Source organism: Phyllobates terribilis, unplaced genomic scaffold (genome assembly GCF_046119375.1).
Source record: "Phyllobates terribilis strain yellow unplaced genomic scaffold, ASM4611937v1 Scaffold_11__3_contigs__length_659146591, whole genome shotgun sequence".
Classification (NCBI taxonomy): Eukaryota; Metazoa; Chordata; class Amphibia; order Anura; family Dendrobatidae; genus Phyllobates; species Phyllobates terribilis.
The window spans coordinates 560,209,628-560,230,990 of record NW_027362771.1 but is presented as its reverse complement, the minus strand read 5'-3'; the positions used below and the strand labels follow the sequence as shown (position 1 = coordinate 560,230,990).

The 21,363-nt window shown below is 53.3% G+C and overlaps 1 protein-coding gene across 1 annotated transcript; it reads left to right on the top strand.

The window, feature by feature from the left end:
- The first annotated feature begins 5,881 nt into the window (after positions 1-5,881).
- LOC141167376 (uncharacterized) lies at positions 5,882-19,354 on the top strand. Its single transcript, XM_073654787.1, has 4 exons — positions 5,882-6,036; positions 7,209-8,109; positions 12,429-13,561; positions 19,000-19,354. Exons 1-4 carry the CDS (start codon positions 5,882-5,884, stop codon positions 19,352-19,354), a joined length of 2,544 nt encoding a protein of 847 aa, XP_073510888.1.
- The last annotated feature ends 2,009 nt before the right edge of the window (positions 19,355-21,363 follow it).

The window sequence follows — 21,363 nt, the reverse complement described above, 5'->3', positions numbered from 1 at the left end:
GGCCCACGTTTGCCTGCATAGATCCGCGGCAGCTGGACAGAAGTTTGGTCACTGGTGGGGCTCGAGCCAGAGAAAGGATAGAAGGGAGTCCTGTGCCATACTCCTGAATTGCCTGGGGGTTGACCGAACCCCTCACCTGGTGGACGCAGCACGGCTTGGGCAGTCATTGCTGACAGAAGTGACTTGGAAACCAACTGTGAGTAAAAGACCCTGGACTGCAACTTGTTGTCGTTGTGTTTCTTACTGCGCCAGCACTAACAGTACTGGGACTCCCTGCACTACAACCCCCACCATCTACGCTCACTGCCCTGAGGCTACACTCCTCCCGTGGGGAGTTGTACTATTCCCTGCTGCACCCACAACACCAGCCTCAGCGGTCTGCTCTGCAGCGGCGGTTCACTCTGACCGCAATCCACGGGTGGCGTAGTCGGACATTACCTAAAACATATAAAAGACTGCCACTGGTCTGACCACCCAGAGCCACGGGACCAGGTTGCCACTACTACTCCCAGCGTTGCCCTGAAGCCCGGTCCCGAGTGCCCCACGGCCCAGGGGGCGAGTCAGCTTTGGCGTAGTCGGCAGGATTGTGACCAACCCGCCACAAACGGGTATTGCGTGCCTGAAAAGAGACTGTTTTACTGTATTAAAGATGGCGTCCGCCCCAGAAGAACGGACGCCATAATGTGCGCGCCAAAAGATAACAGGAAGCCACCTCCCATCGTGGGCCAGGTCCCAGAATGGTGCCAAAGAAGGAGCCCACCCCCAACAGCCATGAGTGCGGCTGTAGAGATGTCCATCAAGGTGGGGGGGCTGCCCCTGAGAGTGATTGTCAGCAGATTGCCCCAAGACCACCCCCAATGGGGGCGGAAAGAGAAGAAAACTGTGGGGCAGGGTGTGGATTGGATCAGTCTCACCGGACCACACCCGGAGATGGAGAGAGGAGCCAGCTCCAGCATCCTGGCGAGGGGCCTGCTGCCGGCCGAACCACCATGCAGCTTCACGGAGCTGCTAGCACAACTCCCCAAGGAAGACCCGGAGTATGTGCGGGCTGCGCTGGAGGAGCTGGACCGGAGGATGGTCCGGGCGCAGCGGGACGTGATTGCCGGGTGGAAGGAAGAGATGGCCCGGCTGGCCGTGACCCAGCAGCAGGAGGCGCTGCCACCACCCAGCAGCACGCCTGCCTCCGAGGGCAGTGAGAACATATCGGAGGCCGAGGACGACGCCGCGGAGGAGGCCACAGTAGCGGAAGCAGGTAACAGAGGCGTCCTTACCCCAAGCCCTGGGGCCGTCAACCTGTCCCTGCATCCTGTTGCAGAGCCCGAAGCCCCGGGAACCGTCACCGTCACCGCGCCTCCACCGCTACCTACCGGTCCCCAGGCCGCAGGTGCCGCCGTTGAGCCCCGCCCCGCGCCGTGCCCTTTAACCCCGGGCGCGACCGGAAGACGACCACCGCAGGCCTGGTCGCAAGGCCTAACGCCCCCGGGCGCCGCAGCCCCGCTAGCACCCCCTGCCTCTGCTGTGTCACCCCCGAGTGCTACCAGAAGACGACCACCGCAGGCCTGGTCGCAAGGCCTAGTGCCCCCAGGCGCCGCAGCCCCGCTAGCGCCCCCTGCCTCTGCTGTACCACCCCTGGGCGCGGATCTGTTCGCCCACCACCGGAAATCGTTTTCACTTCACAGGTGTGCCCTGTCAGGTTTAATAAGTGGGATTTCTTGCCTTATAAATGGGGTTAGGACCATTAGTTGTGCTGTGCAGAAGTCTGGTGGATACACAGCTGATAGTCCTACTGAATAGACTGTTAGAATTTGTATTATGGCAAGAAAAAAGCAGCTAAGTAAAGAAAAACGAGTGGCCATCATTACTTTAAGAAATGAAGGTCAGTCAGTCCGAAAAATTGGGAAAACTTTGAAAGTGTCCCCAAGTGCAGTTGCAAAAACCATCAAGCGCTACAAAGAAACTGGCTCACATGAGGACCGCCCCAGGAAAGGAAGACCAAGAGTCACCTCTGCTTCTGAGGATAAGTTTATCCGAGTCACCAGCCTCAGAAATCGCAGGTTAACAGCAGCTCAGATTAGAGACCAGGTCAATGCCACACAGAGTTCTAGCAGCAGACACATCTCTTCAACAACTGTTAAGAGGAGACTTTGTGCAGCAGGCCTTCATGGTAAAATAGCTGCTAGGAAACCACTGCTAAGGACAGGCAACAAGCAGAAGAGACTTGTTTGGGCTAAAGAACACAAGGAATATTTGCATAGGTACAGGCAGCAGAGTAGGGTCAGGGAGGGGAGGCTTTAATTTTGGATTTTATGATAAGGCATAGGCAGTGTTAAATATGAGATAGGTGGTCCGCGGCAACTAACACATGATAATGAGAATTGGTCAGATAACCACATAGTGGAAAAGCAATATTGCAGATTACAATATCCGACCCTACTCTGCTGCCTGTACCTATGCAAATATTTTAATACTCACTATCCTTGAAAGAGTTATATACTTTAATAAAAGTTAAGTTTTAAGGGCTTTAGTTTGCGGTTCTAGTTGCCAACTAGGCAAAGTGTTGTTAATGTTATTACCCATACGCTGTCTTTAGGTTGAACAGTGTTGGTTAAAGAACACAAGGAATGGACATTAGACCAGTGGAAATCTGTGCTTTGGTCTGATGAGTCCAAATTTGAGATCTTTGGTTCCAACCACCGTGTCTTTGTGCGACGCAGAAAAGGTGAACGAATGGACTCTACATGCCTGGTTCCCACCGTGAAGCATGGAGGAGGAGGTGTGATTGTGTGGGGGTGCTTTGCTGGTGACACTGTTGGGGATTTATTCAAAGTTGAAGGCATACTGAACCAGCATGGCTACCACAGCATCTTGCAGCGGCATGCTATTACATCCGGTTTGCATTTTGTTGGACCATCATTCATTTTTCAACAGGACAATGAACCCAAACATACCTCCAGGCTGTGTAAGGGATATTTAACCAAAAAGAAGAGTGATGGGGTGCTACGCCAGATGACCTGGTCTCCACAGTCACCAGACCTGAACCCAATCGAGATGGTTTGGGGTGAGCTGGACCGCAGAGTGAAGGCAAAAGGGTCAACAAGTGCTAAGTGTAGCGCCGGCGTCCCTGCCCTCTGCTAGGCAGGGACGCTGTTCCCCTCACCTCTCTGCTCCGTGCCCGGCGTCCTCCTCCCGCTCTGCTGGCAGCGCGCGCTCCTTCCCGGCCACTGTGCTTATGGCGCGCGCGCGCTCTCCCTCCCTCTTAAAGGGGCCGCGCGCGCCGTCCTAAGGAGTCCCCGGCCAATGGCCGGAGGACTTCACCATATATAAGGCACCTCCTCCAAAATGGAGGTGCCCGAGCAATGTTGTTGCACTGTTCACTACTCTGCTTCAGCCCTCAGGTCCCGTTGCCAGTTACCTGCCAGATACCTGCCAGATTCCTGCCAGCTTGCTGTCTTATTCCTGCCTGATATTCTGCTACCTGCCTGCTAGCCTGAGGTCCGACGGTCTGCCTTACTACTCCTGTCAGTCTGTCTAAGGACCAGCTTGCCCGCTCACCTGGGAGCGCACATCAACTACCTGCCTGCTTGCCTGAGGTCCGACGGTCTGCCTTCCAACTCTTGTCAGTCTGTCTATGGACCAGCTTGCCCGCTCACCTGGGAGCGCACATCTGCTACCTGCCTGCTAGCCTACCTGGAGGCTCTGCCGTCACGTGCTGTGACCACCTGCCTGTCCAGTGACTCCTGCCCGCTCACCTGGGAGCGCTCATCTGCTGCCTGTCTGCTAGCCTACCTGGAGGCTCTGCCGTCACGTGCTGTGACCACCCGCCTGTCCAGAGACTTCTGCCCGCTCACCTGGGAGCGCTCATCTGCCGCCTGTCTGTTGGTCTTCCTGGAGGCTCCGCCGTCACATGCTGTGACCACCCGTTTATCCAGAGACTCTCGCCTGCTCACCTGGGAGCTCACGTCTACCATCAGCCGCCACAGGTCGTACCAACCCTTTACCCAGAGACTGCCCCGGTCACTTGCCGTGACCATCTGCCCGTTCACCCAGAGACTGCCCCGGTCACTTGCCGTGACCATCTGCCCGTTCACCCAGAGACTGCCCCAGTCACTTGCCGTGACCATCTGCCCGTTCATCCAGAGACTGCCCCGGTCACTTGCCGTGACCTCCTGCCCGTTCTTCTAGAGACTGTCCCGGTCACCTGCTGTGACTGCCTGCCTGGTCGCCACCCGCTCCCTTACAAGGACCGCCCCCCTTGTATAGTAGCTCAGAGGTTCCGCCTCCCAGACCCGTTACAGTTTGCTCGGGCCATGGAACCCGGTGGCACCCAAGCTCCCTCGCTCTCGGACCTGTGTCATGAACTGTCCTGTCAGCGGTCCCAACAGGAGTCCATCCTGGGTCACCTGCGGAATGTCAATTCTCGCCTGGACACTCTGACTGCTCCGCCAGCAACCTCCGCCAGTGCCATGACTCGCAATCCGGCAGCTCCACTGTCCACTAATACCATGGTATCCTACCCCGGACCCCGGCTTTCTGCACCTCCTCGCTTCGGAGGCGACTCCGCCCAGGCTCGGGGCTTCATAAATCAGTGCACCCTGCACTTTGAACTCCTGTCCCACCAGTTTAACTCCGACCGGGCCAAAATTGCCTTCATCATGTCCCATCTCACCGGGGAGGCCCTGGCCTGGCTAAATCCTCTATGGGAGAGAGGAGACCCCCTGGTGTCCGACTTGCCTGCCTTTCTCATGGCTTTCCGGAAAGTCTTCGACGAACCCGGACGGAAGACCTCATCCGCATCATCACTGCTACGCCTCCGTCAGGGAAGTCTCACCGTGGGCCAATATGCCATACGGTTCCGTACCCTTGCCTCGGAGCTGGCCTGGGATAACGACGCTCTGGTATCCGTCTTCTGGGAGGGTCTGTCCGGCCGTATTAAAGATGAACTTGCCGGTCGGGACATTCCTACCACTCTCGATGACCTAATAACTCTTGCCACCCGGATTGACCTACGGTTCCAGGAGCGTGCCAAAGAGGTCACCCGTGAGAGGAGGTTTCCACGTCTAGCTCCTACTTTTCAGAAATCCGTCTCTCCCCAGGTACACTCTCCTGAGCCTATGCAGGTCGACCAGACCAAGATGGTCAAAACCCGTCAGGACTTACGCCGTGCCGAGGGGAGCTGCTTCTACTGTGGCAGTAAGGAGCACCGGATCCGTGCCTGCCCGGAGAGGTCGGGAAACGCCTGTGTCTAGGTTCGCTCAGAGAGGTCGACCTAGACAAGAATAAATCCTCTCCATCTCTGCTGCTGTCAGTCTCAATCGTCTGCGGGGAGAACCGTTATTTCGAACTAGCCCAACTTGACTCTGGAGCAGCCGGGAATCTTATTTCACAGTCCCTGGTAGAGAAATACCGCATCCCCACCAAACCTCTGGCTGTACCCTTGTCTGTTGCTGCCGTGGATGGGGGTCTCTTACCACGCCCCATCCAACTCATCACCGAATCCATTACTCTGCAGGTGGGAATGCTGCATTCTGAGAGTATCTCCTTTCATGTTCTGCCTGGACTCTCTCACGCCCTCTTGCTAGGTCTACCTTGGCTCCAGAGACATGCACCCGTGCTTGACTGGCAGACCGGAGAAGTCCTTCGCTGGGGACAGGACTGCCATAAGACCTGTCTGGTTCCCGTCCATCCCGTCCGTCCTTCTCCTACCCCAGCTAATCTACCTGGACTTCCGATTCCTTATTGGTCTTATGCTGATGTCTTTAATAAAAAGGAGGCAGAGACACTACCCCCTCATAGACCATACGACTGCCCTATCGACCTGTTACCTGGTACTACTCCTCCCCGTGGGCGTATTTATCCATTATCCGCTGCTGAGACCCGGTCGATGTCCGAATATATTGAGGAGAATCTGGCCAGGGGATTCATCCGGAAATCTACCTCCCCAGCGGGAGCAGGCTTCTTTTTCGTCAAAAAGAAGGACGGCTCTCTCCGTCCCTGTATAGACTATAGAGGCCTTAACCAGATCACGGTGAAGAATAAGTACCCCTGACGCGCCCCCTGGGCCATGTTGTTAGGGATACCCGGAGCCGGATCAGATGGGGGTTGTAGTCTCCGAGTGGCTGTGACCCGGTCCGTGCCCAGGGTGTCAAACTCAGTGTGCGGCAGTCCTGGTAGTTGTTGTTTCTGTGTCGACTACGCCACCCGTTGATTTGCGGTCAAAAGGCCGCCACTGCAGGATGGTCCGCTGAGGCTGGTGGTGTGTGTGCAGCTGTGGTAGTATAACCCCCAACGGGAGGGGTATAGCCTCAGGGGGTCAGACGTGGAGGATGGTGGTTGTGAAGGTGCAGCAAGGAGACTCAGAGGCATAAAATGCAGTTCCAGGGTTTTACTTACTGGTGTTGCTCGGGTCACTGTGTACAGCAGTGACCACCCAAGCCGTGCTGCGTCCACCATGTCCTGGACTCGGCCAACTCCCGGGCAATTCTTGAGTATGGTCCTGAGCTCCTTTCTGACTCTCCCTTCCTCTGGCCGTTCCCACCAGGGATCCACTTTTTGCCGGCTCCCTCGGGTCTCTTGGTGGTCAAGCCTCCTCTGGGCTCCCTGACCCTATGCTTGGTATGCCTTTCTAGTGGATTTGGTGAGGGTCGTGGCAGATCCTGCCCACGACCTCCGGTTCCTGGCTAAGGTGTGCTGTAGCCTCTGCCAGCTTGGGATCCGGTACCCTTTTGCCGACCCTTCACCCTTTTGTCCTTATTCTGGGATCTTGGGGTCCCCTCTCGTCCTGCGCCTCTGGGTCTCTCTTCCTTCTCCTCTGCTCTGCTTCTCAGGCTCTCAGACAGACTGTCTGACTGACTCACAGGCTGACTGACTGACTGACCCTGTCCTAAGATGGTGCCCACCTTATATACTCCCTCTATGTGTGAGCTCAGGTGACCAGCACCCAATGAGCTCCTAGCTTTACCCAGGCTGCTCCCCCTATCTGCCCCTACACTACTGGGATGTTCCACCCCCCTCCCACTCCAGCCAGGGACAGACGCTGTCGTACCTGCACATTTACTTGGTGGGAGTACCGTAGTTCTGTCCCCCGGAAATGGGATGTATGTAGTGCATGCAGCCTACTAAGCTCAGTTCCACACTCCATCCTTACCCGGGAGTGGAATACCACACCTCTGGCTTGAGGTGTAATACCCCTGTAGCAGCCGAATCCTCAGGGTGCTACACCCCCTTCCGCTCATTCCGGAGTTATTTGATCGTCTGAGGGGGGCTAGAATCTTCACCAAACTGGACCTCCGTGGGGCGTACAACCTGGTTCGTATCCGTCAGGGGGATGAATGGAAGACGGCATTCAACACCCGGGACGGCCACTATGAATATCTGGTAATGCCCTTTGGTCTCTGTAACGCTCCTGCCGTCTTTCAAGAGTTGGTCAATGACATCTTCCGGGACCTTCTCTACTCCTGCGTAGTGGTGTACCTGGACGACATCTTGGTCTTCTCTCCGGATCTCCAGACTCACCGGAGGGACGTTCGTCAGGTCCTGCTCAGGCTCAGGCAGAATCACCTCTTCGCTAAATACGAGAAGTGCCTCTTTGAGCAGACCTCGCTTCCGTTTTTGGGCTACATTATTTCTCAGACCGGCCTACGAATGGATCCAGAGAAACTGTCTGCCATCGAGAAATGGCCTCGACCGGAGGGGTTGAAGGCCATTCAGCGGTTCCTGGGCTTCGCCAACTACTACCGCCTCTTCATACCGCACTTCTCTTCCCGGACTGCCCCAATTTCCGCGCTCACCCGTAAGGGTACTAATCCCAAAGAGTGGCCGCCCGAAGCAGAGGAGGCCTTTCTTTCCTTAAAACAGGCCTTCTCTTCCGCCCCGGTGCTGCATCGCCCGGACGGCAACAAGCAGTTCTTCCTGGAAGTTGACGCCTCCTCCTCTGGAGCCGGAGCGGTACTTACTCAAAAATCATCTTCCGGGAGGATGGTAACTTGCGGCTTCTTCTCTAAACTCTTCTCCTCCTCAGAGCGCAATTATTCCATAGGAGACCGAGAGTTATTGGCCATTAAACTGGCATTGGAGGAGTGGCGTTACCTGCTCGAGGGGGCTCTTCACCCGGTAATAATTTACACTGACCACAAGAACTTGGCTTACCTCCAGCATGCCCAGAGACTTAACCCGCGCCAAGCCCGGTGGTCCTTGTTTTTTGCTCGCTTTGATTTTGTTCTTCATTTTCGCCCGGCTGACAAAAACGTCAAGGCGGACGCCTTGTCTCGATCCTTTCTGGTGTCTGATCTCGAGGAAGATCCGAAACACATCATCGATCCCGCCAGAGTAATGCAGGTGGCTCCCGTGAGTCTAAATCGTCTCCCTCCCGGAAAGACGTTCGTATCAGTACCTGATCGGGAGAAGATCCTTCACTGGGGTCACTCGTCTAAACTGGCTGGCCACGCCGGTCAGAAAAAGACCCTCCAGCTTATTACCCGGCACTACTGGTGGCCTACCCTGCACAAGGACGTAATAGACTTTGTTTCTGCCTGTGTGTCCTGCGCCCGCAACAAGGTTCCGAGACATCTGCCAGCCGGTCGCCTCCTTCCGCTTTCTGTACCTGCTGCCCCCTGGCAGCATATAGCAATGGACTTTATAACTGACCTCCCAGTCTCTGCCGGTTGTACGGTCATTTGGGTGGTCGCTGACCGCTTCTCCAAGATGGCTCATTTCGTTCCCCTGCCAGGCCTCCCGTCTGCACCCGAGCTAGCTAAAGACTTCATTCGTCACATCTTTCGTCTTCATGGCCTGCCCCTCCACATCGTGTCGGATCGTGGGGTACAGTTCACCTCACGCTTCTGGAGAGCCACTTGTAAACTGCTAGACGTCACCCTGGACTTCTCTTCCGCTTACCACCCACAGTCCAATGGTCAAGTGGAGCGGATCAATCAGAACCTGACCAGTTACCTCCGGCACTTCGTTAATGCCCATCATTCAGACTGGGTGGATCTCCTACCATGGGCCGGGTTCTCTTATAACAATCACGAGAGCGAATCCTCCTCCAAATCCCCGTTTTTTGTAGTCTTCGGTCAGCATCCTCGGATTCCTTTTCCTGTCTCCACTTCTGTGGACAACCCGGCTGCGGAATCTCTCGTTAGCAAATTTTCCTCCATTTGGGAGAGTACCCGATCCGCACTCCTTCAGTCGTCCGAACGGATGAAAAGACACGCTGACAAAAAACGCCTGGATCCTCCACAATTTCGTCCTGGAGATAAAGTCTGGCTCTCATCTAAATATGTCCGACTCAAGATACCTTCTTACAAGTTAGGGCCTCGGTTCATCGGTCCTCTGGAGGTCATCAGTCAGATCAACCCGGTGGCCTATAAATTGAAACTCCCGGCCAACTTACAGATCCCTAACTCCTTCCATGTATCTCTCCTCAAACCTGTGGTACTTAACTCTTTTTCCAAGTCTACAGGTACGCCTCCTGCTCCGGTTTCTGCTGAGGACGAGTTTGAGGTAGAGAACATTCTTGCCACCAAAAGGGTAAGAGGAAAGACCTTTTTTCTAGTAGATTGGAAGGGGTTTGGTCCTGAGGAGAGAACGTGGGAGCCCCGGGAGAACATCCATGCCCCGCTCATCCTTGCTAAATTTCTGTCTGGCCTAAAAAAGGGGGGGCCTAAAGGGGGGGGGTACTGTAGCGCCGGCGTCCCTGCCCTCTGCTAGGCAGGGACGCTGTTCCCCTCACCTCTCTGCTCCGTGCCCGGCGTCCTCCTCCCGCTCTGCTGGCAGCGCGCGCTCCTTCCCGGCCACTGTGCTTAGGGCGCGCGCGCTCTCCCTCCCTCTTAAAGGGGCCGCGCGCGCCGTCCTAAGGAGTCCCCGGCCAATGGCCGGAGGACTTCACCATATATAAGGCACCTCCTCCAAAATGGAGGTGCCCGAGCAATGTTGTTGCACTGTTCACTACTCTGCTTCAGCCCTCAGGTCCCGTTGCCAGTTATCTGCCAGATACCTGCCAGCTTGCTGTCTTATTCCTGCCTGATATTCTGCTACCTGCCTGCTAGCCTGAGGTCCGACGGTCTGCCTTACTACTCCTGTCAGTCTGTCTAAGGACCAGCTTGCCCGCTCACCTGGGAGCGCACATCAACTACCTGCCTGCTTGCCTGAGGTCCGACGGTCTGCCTTCCAACTCTTGTCAGTCTGTCTATGGACCAGCTTGCCCGCTCACCTGGGAGCGCACATCTGCTACCTGCCTGCTAGCCTACCTGGAGGCTCTGCCGTCACGTGCTGTGACCACCTGCCTGTCCAGTGACTCCTGCCCGCTCACCTGGGAACGCTCATCTGCTGCCTGTCTGCTAGCCTACCTGGAGGCTCTGCCGTCACGTGCTGTGACCACCCGCCTGTCCAGAGACTTCTGCCCGCTCACCTGGGAGCGCTCATCTGCCGCCTGTCTGTTGGTCTTCCTGGAGGCTCCGCCGTCACATGCTGTGACCACCCGTTTATCCAGAGACTCTCGCCTGCTCACCTGGGAGCTCACGTCTACCATCAGCCGCCACAGGTCGTACCAACCCTTTACCCAGAGACTGCCCCGGTCACTTGCCGTGACCATCTGCCCGTTCACCCAGAGACTGCCCCGGTCACTTGCCGTGACCATCTGCCCGTTCACCCAGAGACTGCCCCAGTCACTTGCCGTGACCATCTGCCCGTTCATCCAGAGACTGCCCCGGTCACTTGCCGTGACCTCCTGCCCGTTCTTCTAGAGACTGTCCCGGTCACCTGCTGTGACTGCCTGCCTGGTCGCCACCCGCTCCCTTACAAGGACCGCCCCCTTGTATAGTAGCTCAGAGGTTCCGCCTCCCAGACCCGTTACAGTTTGCTCGGGCCATGGAACCCGGTGGCACCCAAGCTCCCTCGCTCTCGGACCTGTGTCATGAACTGTCCCGTCAGAGGTCCCAACAGGAGTCCATCCTTGGTCACCTGCGGAATGTCAATTCTCGCCTGGACACTCTGACTGCTCCGCCAGCAACCTCCGCCAGTGCTATGACTCGCAATCCGGCAGCTCCACTGTCCACTAATACCATGGTATCCTACCCCGGACCCCGGCTTTCTGCACCTCCTCGCTTCGGAGGCGACTCCGCCCAGGCTCGGGGCTTCATAAATCAGTGCACCCTGCACTTTGAACTCCTGTCCCACCAGTTTAACTCCGACCGGGCCAAAATTGCCTTCATCATGTCCCATCTCACCGGGGAGGCCCTGGCCTGGCTAAATCCTCTATGGGAGAGAGGAGACCCCCTGGTGTCCGACTTGCCTGCCTTTCTCATGGCTTTCCGGAAAGTCTTCGACGAACCCGGACGGAAGACCTCATCCGCATCATCACTGCTACGCCTCCGTCAGGGAAGTCTCACCGTGGGCCAATATGCCATACGGTTCCGTACCCTTGCCTCGGAGCTGGCCTGGGATAACGACGCTCTGGTATCCGTCTTCTGGGTGGGTCTGTCCGGCCGTATTAAAGATGAACTTGCCGGTCGGGACATTCCTACCACTCTCGATGACCTAATAACTCTTGCCACCCGGATTGACCTACGGTTCCAGGAGCGTGCCAAAGAGGTCACCCGTGAGAGGAGGTTTCCACGTCTAGCTCCTACTTTTCAGAAATCCGTCTCTCCCCAGGTACACTCTCCTGAGCCTATGCAGGTCGACCAGACCAAGATGGTCAAAACCCGTCAGGACTTACGCCGTGCCGAGGGGAGCTGCTTCTACTGTGGCAGTAAGGAGCACCGGATCCGTGCCTGCCCGGAGAGGTCGGGAAACGCCTGTGTCTAGGTTCGCTCAGAGAGGTCGACCTAGACAAGAATAAATCCTCTCCATCTCTGCTGCTGTCAGTCTCAATCGTCTGCGGGGAGAACCGTTATTTCGAACTAGCCCAACTTGACTCTGGAGCAGCCGGGAATCTTATTTCACAGTCCCTGGTAGAGAAATACCGCATCCCCACCAAACCTCTGGCTGTACCCTTGTCTGTTGCTGCCGTGGATGGGGGTCTCTTACCACGCCCCATCCAACTCATCACCAAATCCATTACTCTGCAGGTGGGAATGCTGCATTCTGAGAGTATCTCCTTTCATGTTCTGCCTGGACTCTCTCACGCCCTCTTGCTAGGTCTACCTTGGCTCCAGAGACATGCACCCGTGCTTGACTGGCAGACCGGAGAAGTCCTTCGCTGGGGACAGGACTGCCATAAGACCTGTCTGGTTCCCGTCCATCCCGTCCGTCCTTCTCCTACCCCAGCTAATCTACCTGAACTTCCGATTCCTTATTGGTCTTATGCTGATGTCTTTAATAAAAAGGAGGCAGAGACACTACCCCCTCATAGACCATACGACTGCCCTATCGACCTGTTACCTGGTACTACTCCTCCCCGTGGGCGTATTTATCCATTATCCGCTGCTGAGACCCGGTCGATGTCCGAATATATTGAGGAGAATCTGGCCAGGGGATTCATCCGGAAATCTACCTCCCCGGCGGGAGCAGGCTTCTTTTTCGTCAAAAAGAAGGACGGCTCTCTCCGTCCCTGTATAGACTATAGAGGCCTTAACCAGATCACGGTGAAGAATAAGTACCCCCTTCCGCTCATTCCGGAGTTATTTGATCGTCTGAGGGGGGCTAGAATCTTCACCAAACTGGACCTCCGTGGGGCGTACAACCTGGTTCGTATCCGTCAGGGGGATGAATGGAAGACGGCATTCAACACCCGGGACGGCCACTATGAATATCTGGTAATGCCCTTTGGTCTCTGTAACGCTCCTGCCGTCTTTCAAGAGTTGGTCAATGACATCTTCCGGGACCTTCTCTACTCCTGCGTAGTGGTGTACCTGGACGACATCTTGGTCTTCTCTCCGGATCTCCAGACTCACCGGAGGGACGTTCGTCAGGTCCTGCTCAGGCTCAGGCAGAATCACCTCTTCGCTAAATACGAGAAGTGCCTCTTTGAGCAGACCTCGCTTCCGTTTTTGGGCTACATTATTTCTCAGACCGGCCTACGAATGGATCCAGAGAAACTGTCTGCCATCGAGAAATGGCCTCGACCGGAGGGGTTGAAGGCCATTCAGCGGTTCCTGGGCTTCGCCAACTACTACCGCCTCTTCATACCGCACTTCTCTTCCCGGACTGCCCCAATTTCCGCGCTCACCCGTAAGGGTACTAATCCCAAAGAGTGGCCGCCCGAAGCAGAGGAGGCCTTTCTTTCCTTAAAACAGGCCTTCTCTTCCGCCCCGGTGCTGCATCGCCCGGACGGCAACAAGCAGTTCTTCCTGGAAGTTGACGCCTCCTCCTCTGGAGCCGGAGCGGTACTTACTCAAAAATCATCTTCCGGGAGGATGGTAACTTGCGGCTTCTTCTCTAAACTCTTCTCCTCCTCAGAGCGCAATTATTCCATAGGAGACCGAGAGTTATTGGCCATCAAACTGGCATTGGAGGAGTGGCGTTACCTGCTCGAGGGGGCTCTTCACCCGGTAATAATTTACACTGACCACAAGAACTTGGCTTACCTCCAGCATGCCCAGAGACTTAACCCGCACCAAGCCCGGTGGTCCTTGTTTTTTGCTCGCTTTGATTTTGTTCTTCATTTTCGCCCGGCTGACAAAAACGTCAAGGCGGACGCCTTGTCTCGATCCTTTCTGGTGTCTGATCTCGAGGAAGATCCGAAACACATCATCGATCCCGCCAGAGTAATGCAGGTGGCTCCCGTGAGTCTAAATCGTCTCCCTCCCGGAAAGACGTTCGTATCAGTACCTGATCGGGAGAAGATCCTTCACTGGGGTCACTCGTCTAAACTGGCTGGCCACGCCGGTCAGAAAAAGACCCTCCAGCTTATTACCCGGCACTACTGGTGGCCTACCCTGCACAAGGACGTAATAGACTTTGTTTCTGCCTGTGTGTCCTGCGCCCGCAACAAGGTTCCGAGACATCTGCCAGCCGGTCGCCTCCTTCCGCTTTCTGTACCTGCTGCCCCCTGGCAGCATATAGCAATGGACTTTATAACTGACCTCCCAGTCTCTGCCGGTTGTACGGTCATTTGGGTGGTCGCTGACCGCTTCTCCAAGATGGCTCATTTCGTTCCCCTGCCAGGCCTCCCGTCTGCACCCGAGCTAGCTAAAGACTTTATTCGTCACATCTTTCGTCTTCATGGCCTGCCCCTCCACATCGTGTCGGATCGTGGGGTACAGTTCACCTCACGCTTCTGGAGAGCCACTTGTAAACTGCTAGACGTCACCCTGGACTTCTCTTCCGCTTACCACCCACAGTCCAATGGTCAAGTGGAGCGGATCAATCAGAACCTGACCAGTTACCTCCGGCACTTCGTTAATGCCCATCATTCAGACTGGGTGGATCTCCTACCATGGGCCGAGTTCTCTTATAACAATCACGAGAGCGAATCCTCCTCCAAATCCCCGTTTTTTGTAGTCTTCGGTCAGCATCCTCGGATTCCTTTTCCTGTCTCCACCTCTGTGGACAACCCGGCTGCGGAATCTCTCGTTAGCAAATTTTCCTCCATTTGGGAGAGTACCCGATCCGCACTCCTTCAGTCGTCCGAACGGATGAAAAGACACGCTGACAAAAAACGCCTGGATCCTCCACAATTTCGTCCTGGAGATAAAGTCTGGCTCTCATCTAAATATGTCCGACTCAAGATACCTTCTTACAAGTTAGGGCCTCGGTTCATCGGTCCTCTGGAGGTCATCAGTCAGATCAACCCGGTGGCCTATAAATTGAAACTCCCGGCCAACTTACGGATCCCTAACTCCTTCCATGTATCTCTCCTCAAACCTGTGGTACTTAACTCTTTTTCCAAGTCTACAGGTACGCCTCCTGCTCCGGTTTCTGCTGAGGACGAGTTTGAGGTAGAGAACATTCTTGCCACCAAAAGGGTAAGAGGAAAGACCTTTTTTCTAGTAGATTGGAAGGGGTTTGGTCCTGAGGAGAGAACGTGGGAGCCCCGGGAGAATATCCATGCCCCGCTCATCCTTGCTAAATTTCTGTCTGGCCTAAAAAAGGGGGGGCCTAAAGGGGGGGGTACTGTAGCGCCGGCGTCCCTGCCCTCTGCTAGGCAGGGACGCTGTTCCCCTCACCTCTCTGCTCCGTGCCCGGCGTCCTCCTCCCGCTCTGCTGGCAGCGCGCGCTCCTTCCCGGCCACTGTGCTTAGGGCGCGCGCGCGCGCTCTCCCTCCCTCTTAAAGGGGCCGCGCGCGCCGTCCTAAGGAGTCCCCGGCCAATGGCCGGAGGACTTCACCATATATAAGGCACCTCCTCCAAAATGGAGGTGCCCGAGCAATGTTGTTGCACTGTTCACTACTCTGCTTCAGCCCTCAGGTCCCGTTGCCAGTTACCTGCCAGATACCTGCCAGATTCCTGCCAGCTTGCTGTCTTATTCCTGCCTGATATTCTGCTACCTGCCTGCTAGCCTGAGGTCCGACGGTCTGCCTTACTACTCCTGTCAGTCTGTCTAAGGACCAGCTTGCCCGCTCACCTGGGAGCGCACATCAACTACCTGCCTGCTTGCCTGAGGTCCGACGGTCTGCCTTCCAACTCTTGTCAGTCTGTCTATGGACCAGCTTGCCCGCTCACCTGGGAGCGCACATCTGCTACCTGCCTGCTAGCCTACCTGGAGGCTCTGCCGTCACGTGCTGTGACCACCCGCCTGTCCAGAGACTTCTGCCCGCTCACCTGGGAGCGCTCATCTGCCGCCTGTCTGTTGGTCTTCCTGGAGGCTCCGCCGTCACATGCTGTGACCACCCGTTTATCCAGAGACTCTCGCCTGCTCACCTGGGAGCTCACGTCTACCATCAGCCGCCACAGGTCATACCAACCCTTTACCCAGAGACTGCCCCGGTCACTTGCCGTGACCATCTGCCCGTTCACCCAGAGACTGCCCCGGTCACTTGCCGTGACCATCTGCCCGTTCACCCAGAGACTGCCCCGGTCACTTGCCGTGACCATCTGCCCATTCATCCAGAGACTGCCCCGGTCACTTGCCGTGACCTCCTGCCCGTTCTTCTAGAGACTGTCCCGGTCACCTGCTGTGACTGCCTGCCTGGTCGCCACCCGCTCCCTTACAAGGACCGCCCCCTTGTATAGTAGCTCAGAGGTTCCGCCTCCCAGACCCGTTACACTAAGCATCTCTGGGAACTCCTTCAAGATGGTTGGAAGACCATTTCCGGTGACTACCTCTTGAAGCTCATCAAGAGAATGCCAAGAGTGTGCAAAGCAGTCATCAAAGCAAAAGGTGGCTACTTTGAAGAACCTAGAGTATAAGACATATTTTCAGTTGTTTCACACTTTTTTGTTAAGTATATAATTCCACATGTGTTAATTCATAGTTTTGATGCCTTCAGTGTGAATGTACAATTTTCATAGTCATGAAAATACAGAAAAATATTTAAATGAGAAGGTGTGTCCAAACTTTTGGTCTGTACTGTATATATCCGCCTACAGTCTCCAGTACCTCTGCTACCTGTTTCCCATGTGTCTCACCTGCCTGCTGCCCATGTGGCCATTGGGACCTTGGGCTTGAAGGATCCACCTCAACAAGTGAGCCTAACATCTCCGAAGAAAAGAAAGTAAAGTCATCTCAAGGTTTAACCAACCTTGGTTTTTGAACCCTTGACCACAGCCTTACAGGTAGACTACATTTCTTTCCCTTATATATTAAATGGCCAACCAATGGAGCAGTGACATCTTGTACAAGGTGGGACAACCTGTTTTAATTGGGATTAGAAAAACGTGGCTGCTTTCATTTAGAAACAGCACCATGCGTGTCCACAGGTTAGATATGGCTCAACTCCAACTACTGTAGAGTTGAACTGCAATACCTCCCACAACCTGTGGACAGGAGTGGTGCTGTTTTTAGAATGGTTTTGTAACCCTGGACTACTCTTAAAGCTCATCTGGATCAGGGCCTGCATCTGTGTAGTCTCATTGATAGTACTGCTCTCCTCATTTGGAGGAGAGAAATATTTTTGACTCCCCTACTCTCTGGAGTCCAGGTATGACCACAACCTTTGCTCTCCTACTATATAGATAAACCATTGACAGGTTGTATGACAGCGATTAGCGTGCACCATAACAGAAGCGGAATAGTAATGACACAGGGGCCATTATCTCCACACCACGTTCCCTCTCTCTACTGCAGATTAGACACATCAGATAAGACTATGTCACCTAGAAAGAAAGATGACACTTAGGAGTAATAGAGTCAGTGTTTTTCTTTGTAATTGAGGGCCTAGTGCTTTAAGTTCTCCAAGAATGGAAGGAAGGAATGGTGCCAGTGATCTTATTAACACATCAAATTCAGACTTATAATACACTGTGGGAATATGATAGATTTCACATGGTTTTCTTATAACAATGTTTCAGTTACTGAACCTGAAAATTTAAGACAGCTAAAAATACTAAAAAAAAGGTGCAAAAGAAACTATAGTTGCCTGACGATCTTTCGTTTACTTTCCCCTGACGGTCTTGCGCTTAGTTTCCCCTGACGATTTTTCATTTATCTTCCCCTGACGATCTTTTATTTACTTTCCCCTGACAATCTTGTGCTTACTTTCCCCTGACAATCTTGTGCTTACTTTCCCCTGACGATCTTTCATTTACTTTCCTCTGGCGATCTTTCATTTACTTTCCCCTGACTATCTTTCATTTACTTTCCCCTGACAATCTTGTGCTTAGTTTCCCCTGACGATTTTTCATTTATTATCCCCTGACAATCTTGTGCTTACTTTCCCCTGAAAATCTTGATCTTACTTTCCCCTGACAATCTTGTGCATACTTTCCCCTGACGATCTTTCATTTACTTTCCCCTGACGATCTTTCATTTACTTTCCCCTGACGATCTTTCATTTACTTTCCCCTGACGATCTTTCATTTACTTTCCCCTGACGATCTTTTATTTACTTTCCCCTGACAATCTTGTGCTTACTTTCCCCTGACAATCTTTCATTTACTTTCCCCTGACGATCTTTCATTTACTTTCCCCTGACTATCTTTCATTTACTTTCCCCTGACGTTCTTGCGCTTATGCTCCAGTTGTCCTCCTGGTCTGTTTACAAGCAGTTAACATGTGATTGCAGACGCCAGTCAGTGGTCAGAGTGGTCAGGGCATCACTACTCGGTGATGAGGGCCAAAATGACAATGTGAGCGCTGCAGCCACTGATTGATTGCAGTGGTCATGTGCCAACCAATTGTATACAAAGACCAGAAGGACCACCAGGGCATAGTGTTCTTCTTTCCACCAGCGATCCAACACTATGACCGGGTGTTCCTCCTGGTCTTTATTTACAAACGGCCAGCACATGACCACTGCAACCAATCAGTTTCTGCAATGATCACTCACCTTATTGCTGGCATCACTGCTCAGCAATGAGACCCATGATGCCAGTGGAGCAGCACGTGAGCATTGAAGTCATTGACTGACTGCATTGGTCATGTGCCAGATGAATATATATATACCAAGATAGTGAGGACCACCAGGACATAGTGTTGGACTACTGGTAGAGAGATGACGTGTGGTGTTTAGGCTATGCTCACACTGAGGTTTTTTATACGTTTTGTTTGGAGCAGATCCTCTTCAAAATGTACTTCAAAAGCTGCCTCAGAAACTCTTGGAAATCTCTCCAGATTAATTTATATGGGAAATCCACTTTGCTTTTCATATGACAAGGATTTTTTAGTTTTTTCTTTCACTGCAATAAAAAAAAAAAACTCTTGGGGAAAAAAGAAAGTGCCTGTCACTTCTTTGAAGAGGATCCTGAAGGAAACTTCCCCAAACTAGGAACTTTCTAATCAAAAGGATGCAAAAAAAGAGAAAACTCATCAAAAACTTTTCAAAAAGTGCGTGAGGAAAACAGCTCCCTGAAAAATTGAGAATTTGCAGAAGTAGTTTCTGTTTGAAAAACAAATAGTTTTTTAAACTGGAAAAAAACTATGTGAACAACGCCTAAGGGAATGTGCACACAATGTCTTTTTCAGGTTGATTCTACCTGGAATCAGCCAGAAAAGGCACCGCAAGAGCACCAGGAAAAATGAACAAAATGCACAGCAATATAAAAAACACATTGCTGTGCACATGTTTCATCTTTTGTTACTTCTTTTGTCTGCTTCAGAGTTCAAAAAGCTTGGAGCAGTCAAAAGGAGTGACATGACCATTCTTTTGGGAGCAACGTTTGGGAGTTGCCGTGCTACACACTTGAAAGTGCAGAGCAAAGACACTGGTGGTGGAGCAAAAACTATGGCAAAGCCGCCAGCGAAGCTGTGTCGGGAAAGAGATTGCCTGAAGTGGCTTTGCCTTAGAACACTCAGTTGTGTTGAGAAAGAGACCACCTGAAGTGGCTTTGCCTTGAAAAACTTAGTCGTGTAGGAAAAGAGACCACCAGAAGTGGCTTTCCCTTGCCAACTTTGTCATGTCGGGAAAGAGACCGTCTGAAGTGGCTTTGCCTTGGCAAACTCAGCCGTGTCGAGAAAGATACCGCCTAAGGTGGCTTTGCCTTGGCAAATTCAGCCGTGTCAGGAAAGAGACCGTCTGAAGTGGCTTTGCCTTGGAAATCTTAGCTGTGTCGGAAAAGAGACCGTCTGAAGTGGCTTTGCCTTGGAAAACTCAGCCGTGTCGGGAAAGAGACCGCCTGAAGTGGCTTTGCCTTGGAAATCTCAGCCGTGTCGGGAAAGAGACCGTCTGAAGTGGCTTTGCCTTAGAAAACTCAGCCGTGTCGGGAAAGAGACCGCCTAAGGTGGCTTTGCCTTGGCAAATTCAGCCGTGTCAGGAAAGAGACCGTCTGAAGTGGCTTTACCTTGGAAATCTTAGCTGTGTCGGGAAAGAGACCGTCTGAAGTGGCTTTGCCTTGGAAAACTCAGCCGTGTCGAGAAAGATACCGCCTAAGGTGGCTTTGCCTGTCACGCTGTCTTTGTATACTGGAGGTAGGGGGCCTAAGCTGACCCTAAGCTGGGGCCCTGACTAATCCCTCAACCTGGAGGTACTGTTAAAGGTACAGAGGTCCAGGCCGCCAGCGTAACCCCTACCTCCTGAGGATCCCTGCACCTAAGTAATCTAGTCCTGAGAAGGACCCCGATCACAACAAAAGGGGACAAGTAATAATATGCCCACACACAGTACTTAGACGAACGAGACAGTACAAGGGAAAAACCAAAACCACCTTGCATACAAAAACTACACAACTACAACAGAGGGAACACCAACGGGAAAGGAGATAAATGATAAAGCGAGGAAGGGAAAAAACACTCCAAATACACTTATCTCAGAAACTCCAAATACCACGATCCGCTCTGTTAGTCTGCATGAAATGCTTTCACCGACACTTCCCAAACAGACCAGCAGGCATTTGAAGGAGTCTCACTACAGCAGCATTGATTGCAGCTGGGCGAGGCTGGACCTCGTCTAGCACAGAGAGAGAGAGAATTAACTCCCTCACTGCCGAAAAACACAAAGCACCAAAAAGTCAGCTGCGAGAAGTCAGGCTGTGCAATCGTGACGATCTTCGTGGCGACACACCCGTGACAGTACCCCCCCTTCTACGAGGGGCCTCCGGACCCTCAGGGCCAGGTTTATCCGGGTGAGTCGTGTGGAAGGCCCGAACTAATCGGTCTGCGTTAATATCCGACGCAGGAACCCACATCCTCTCCTCAGGACCATACCCTTTCCAATGAACCAGGTACTGAAGGGACCGGCGATTAAAGCGTGAATCGATGACCCTCGATACCTGAAACTCCAAGTTACCATTGACCATCACTGGAGGGGGAGGTAAAGGTGACGGTACCACCGGCGCCACATACCTCTTAAGCAACGATCTGTGGAACACGTTGTGAATTTTAAACGTAGGGGGGAGGTCAAGACGGATTAATAATAGAACTGATTCTGTACGGCCCGATGAACCTGGGACCCAGTTTCCAGGAGGGAACCTTAAGTTTTATATTCCTGGTAGACAACCATACCCGATCGTTCACACTTAGGTCCGGACCAGACACTCTCCTCCTATCAGCCATACGTTTGTATCAGTTCCCCATAGTATTCAGATTCTTCAGCACCCCTCTCCATACTGAAGCGAGTGATGAGGAAAATCGTTCCTCCTCAGGAACCCCCGAAGAGCCCCCCCTACTGAAAGTACAAAACTGGGGGTGAAAACCATATGCCCCAAAAAACGGGGACTTACCAGTGGACTCGCTCCGCCTATTATTAAGAGCAAACTCTGCCAGAGGTAAGAAAGAAGCCCAGTCCTCCTGGTTCTCTGACACAAAACACCGGAGATATGTCTCCAAGCTCTCGTTCATACGTTCCGTCTGACCATTGGTCTGAGGATGAAAAGCCGATGAGAATGACAAATG

What these genes read in the sequence shown, in the direction of transcription:
- LOC141167376 (XM_073654787.1), top strand. Translation starts at nt 5,882, where the DNA reads ATGTCCGAATATATTGAGGAGAATCTGGCCAGGGGATTCATCCGGAAA. An exon ending in CAGATCACGGTGAAGAATAA is followed by an intron (nt 6,037 to 7,208) that starts GTACCCCTGACG and finishes CCGAATCCTCAG; the next exon opens with GGTGCTACACCCCCTTCCGC. An exon ending in TCGAGGGGGCTCTTCACCCG is followed by an intron (nt 8,110 to 12,428) that starts GTAATAATTTAC and finishes TCCGCTGCTGAG; the next exon opens with ACCCGGTCGATGTCCGAATA.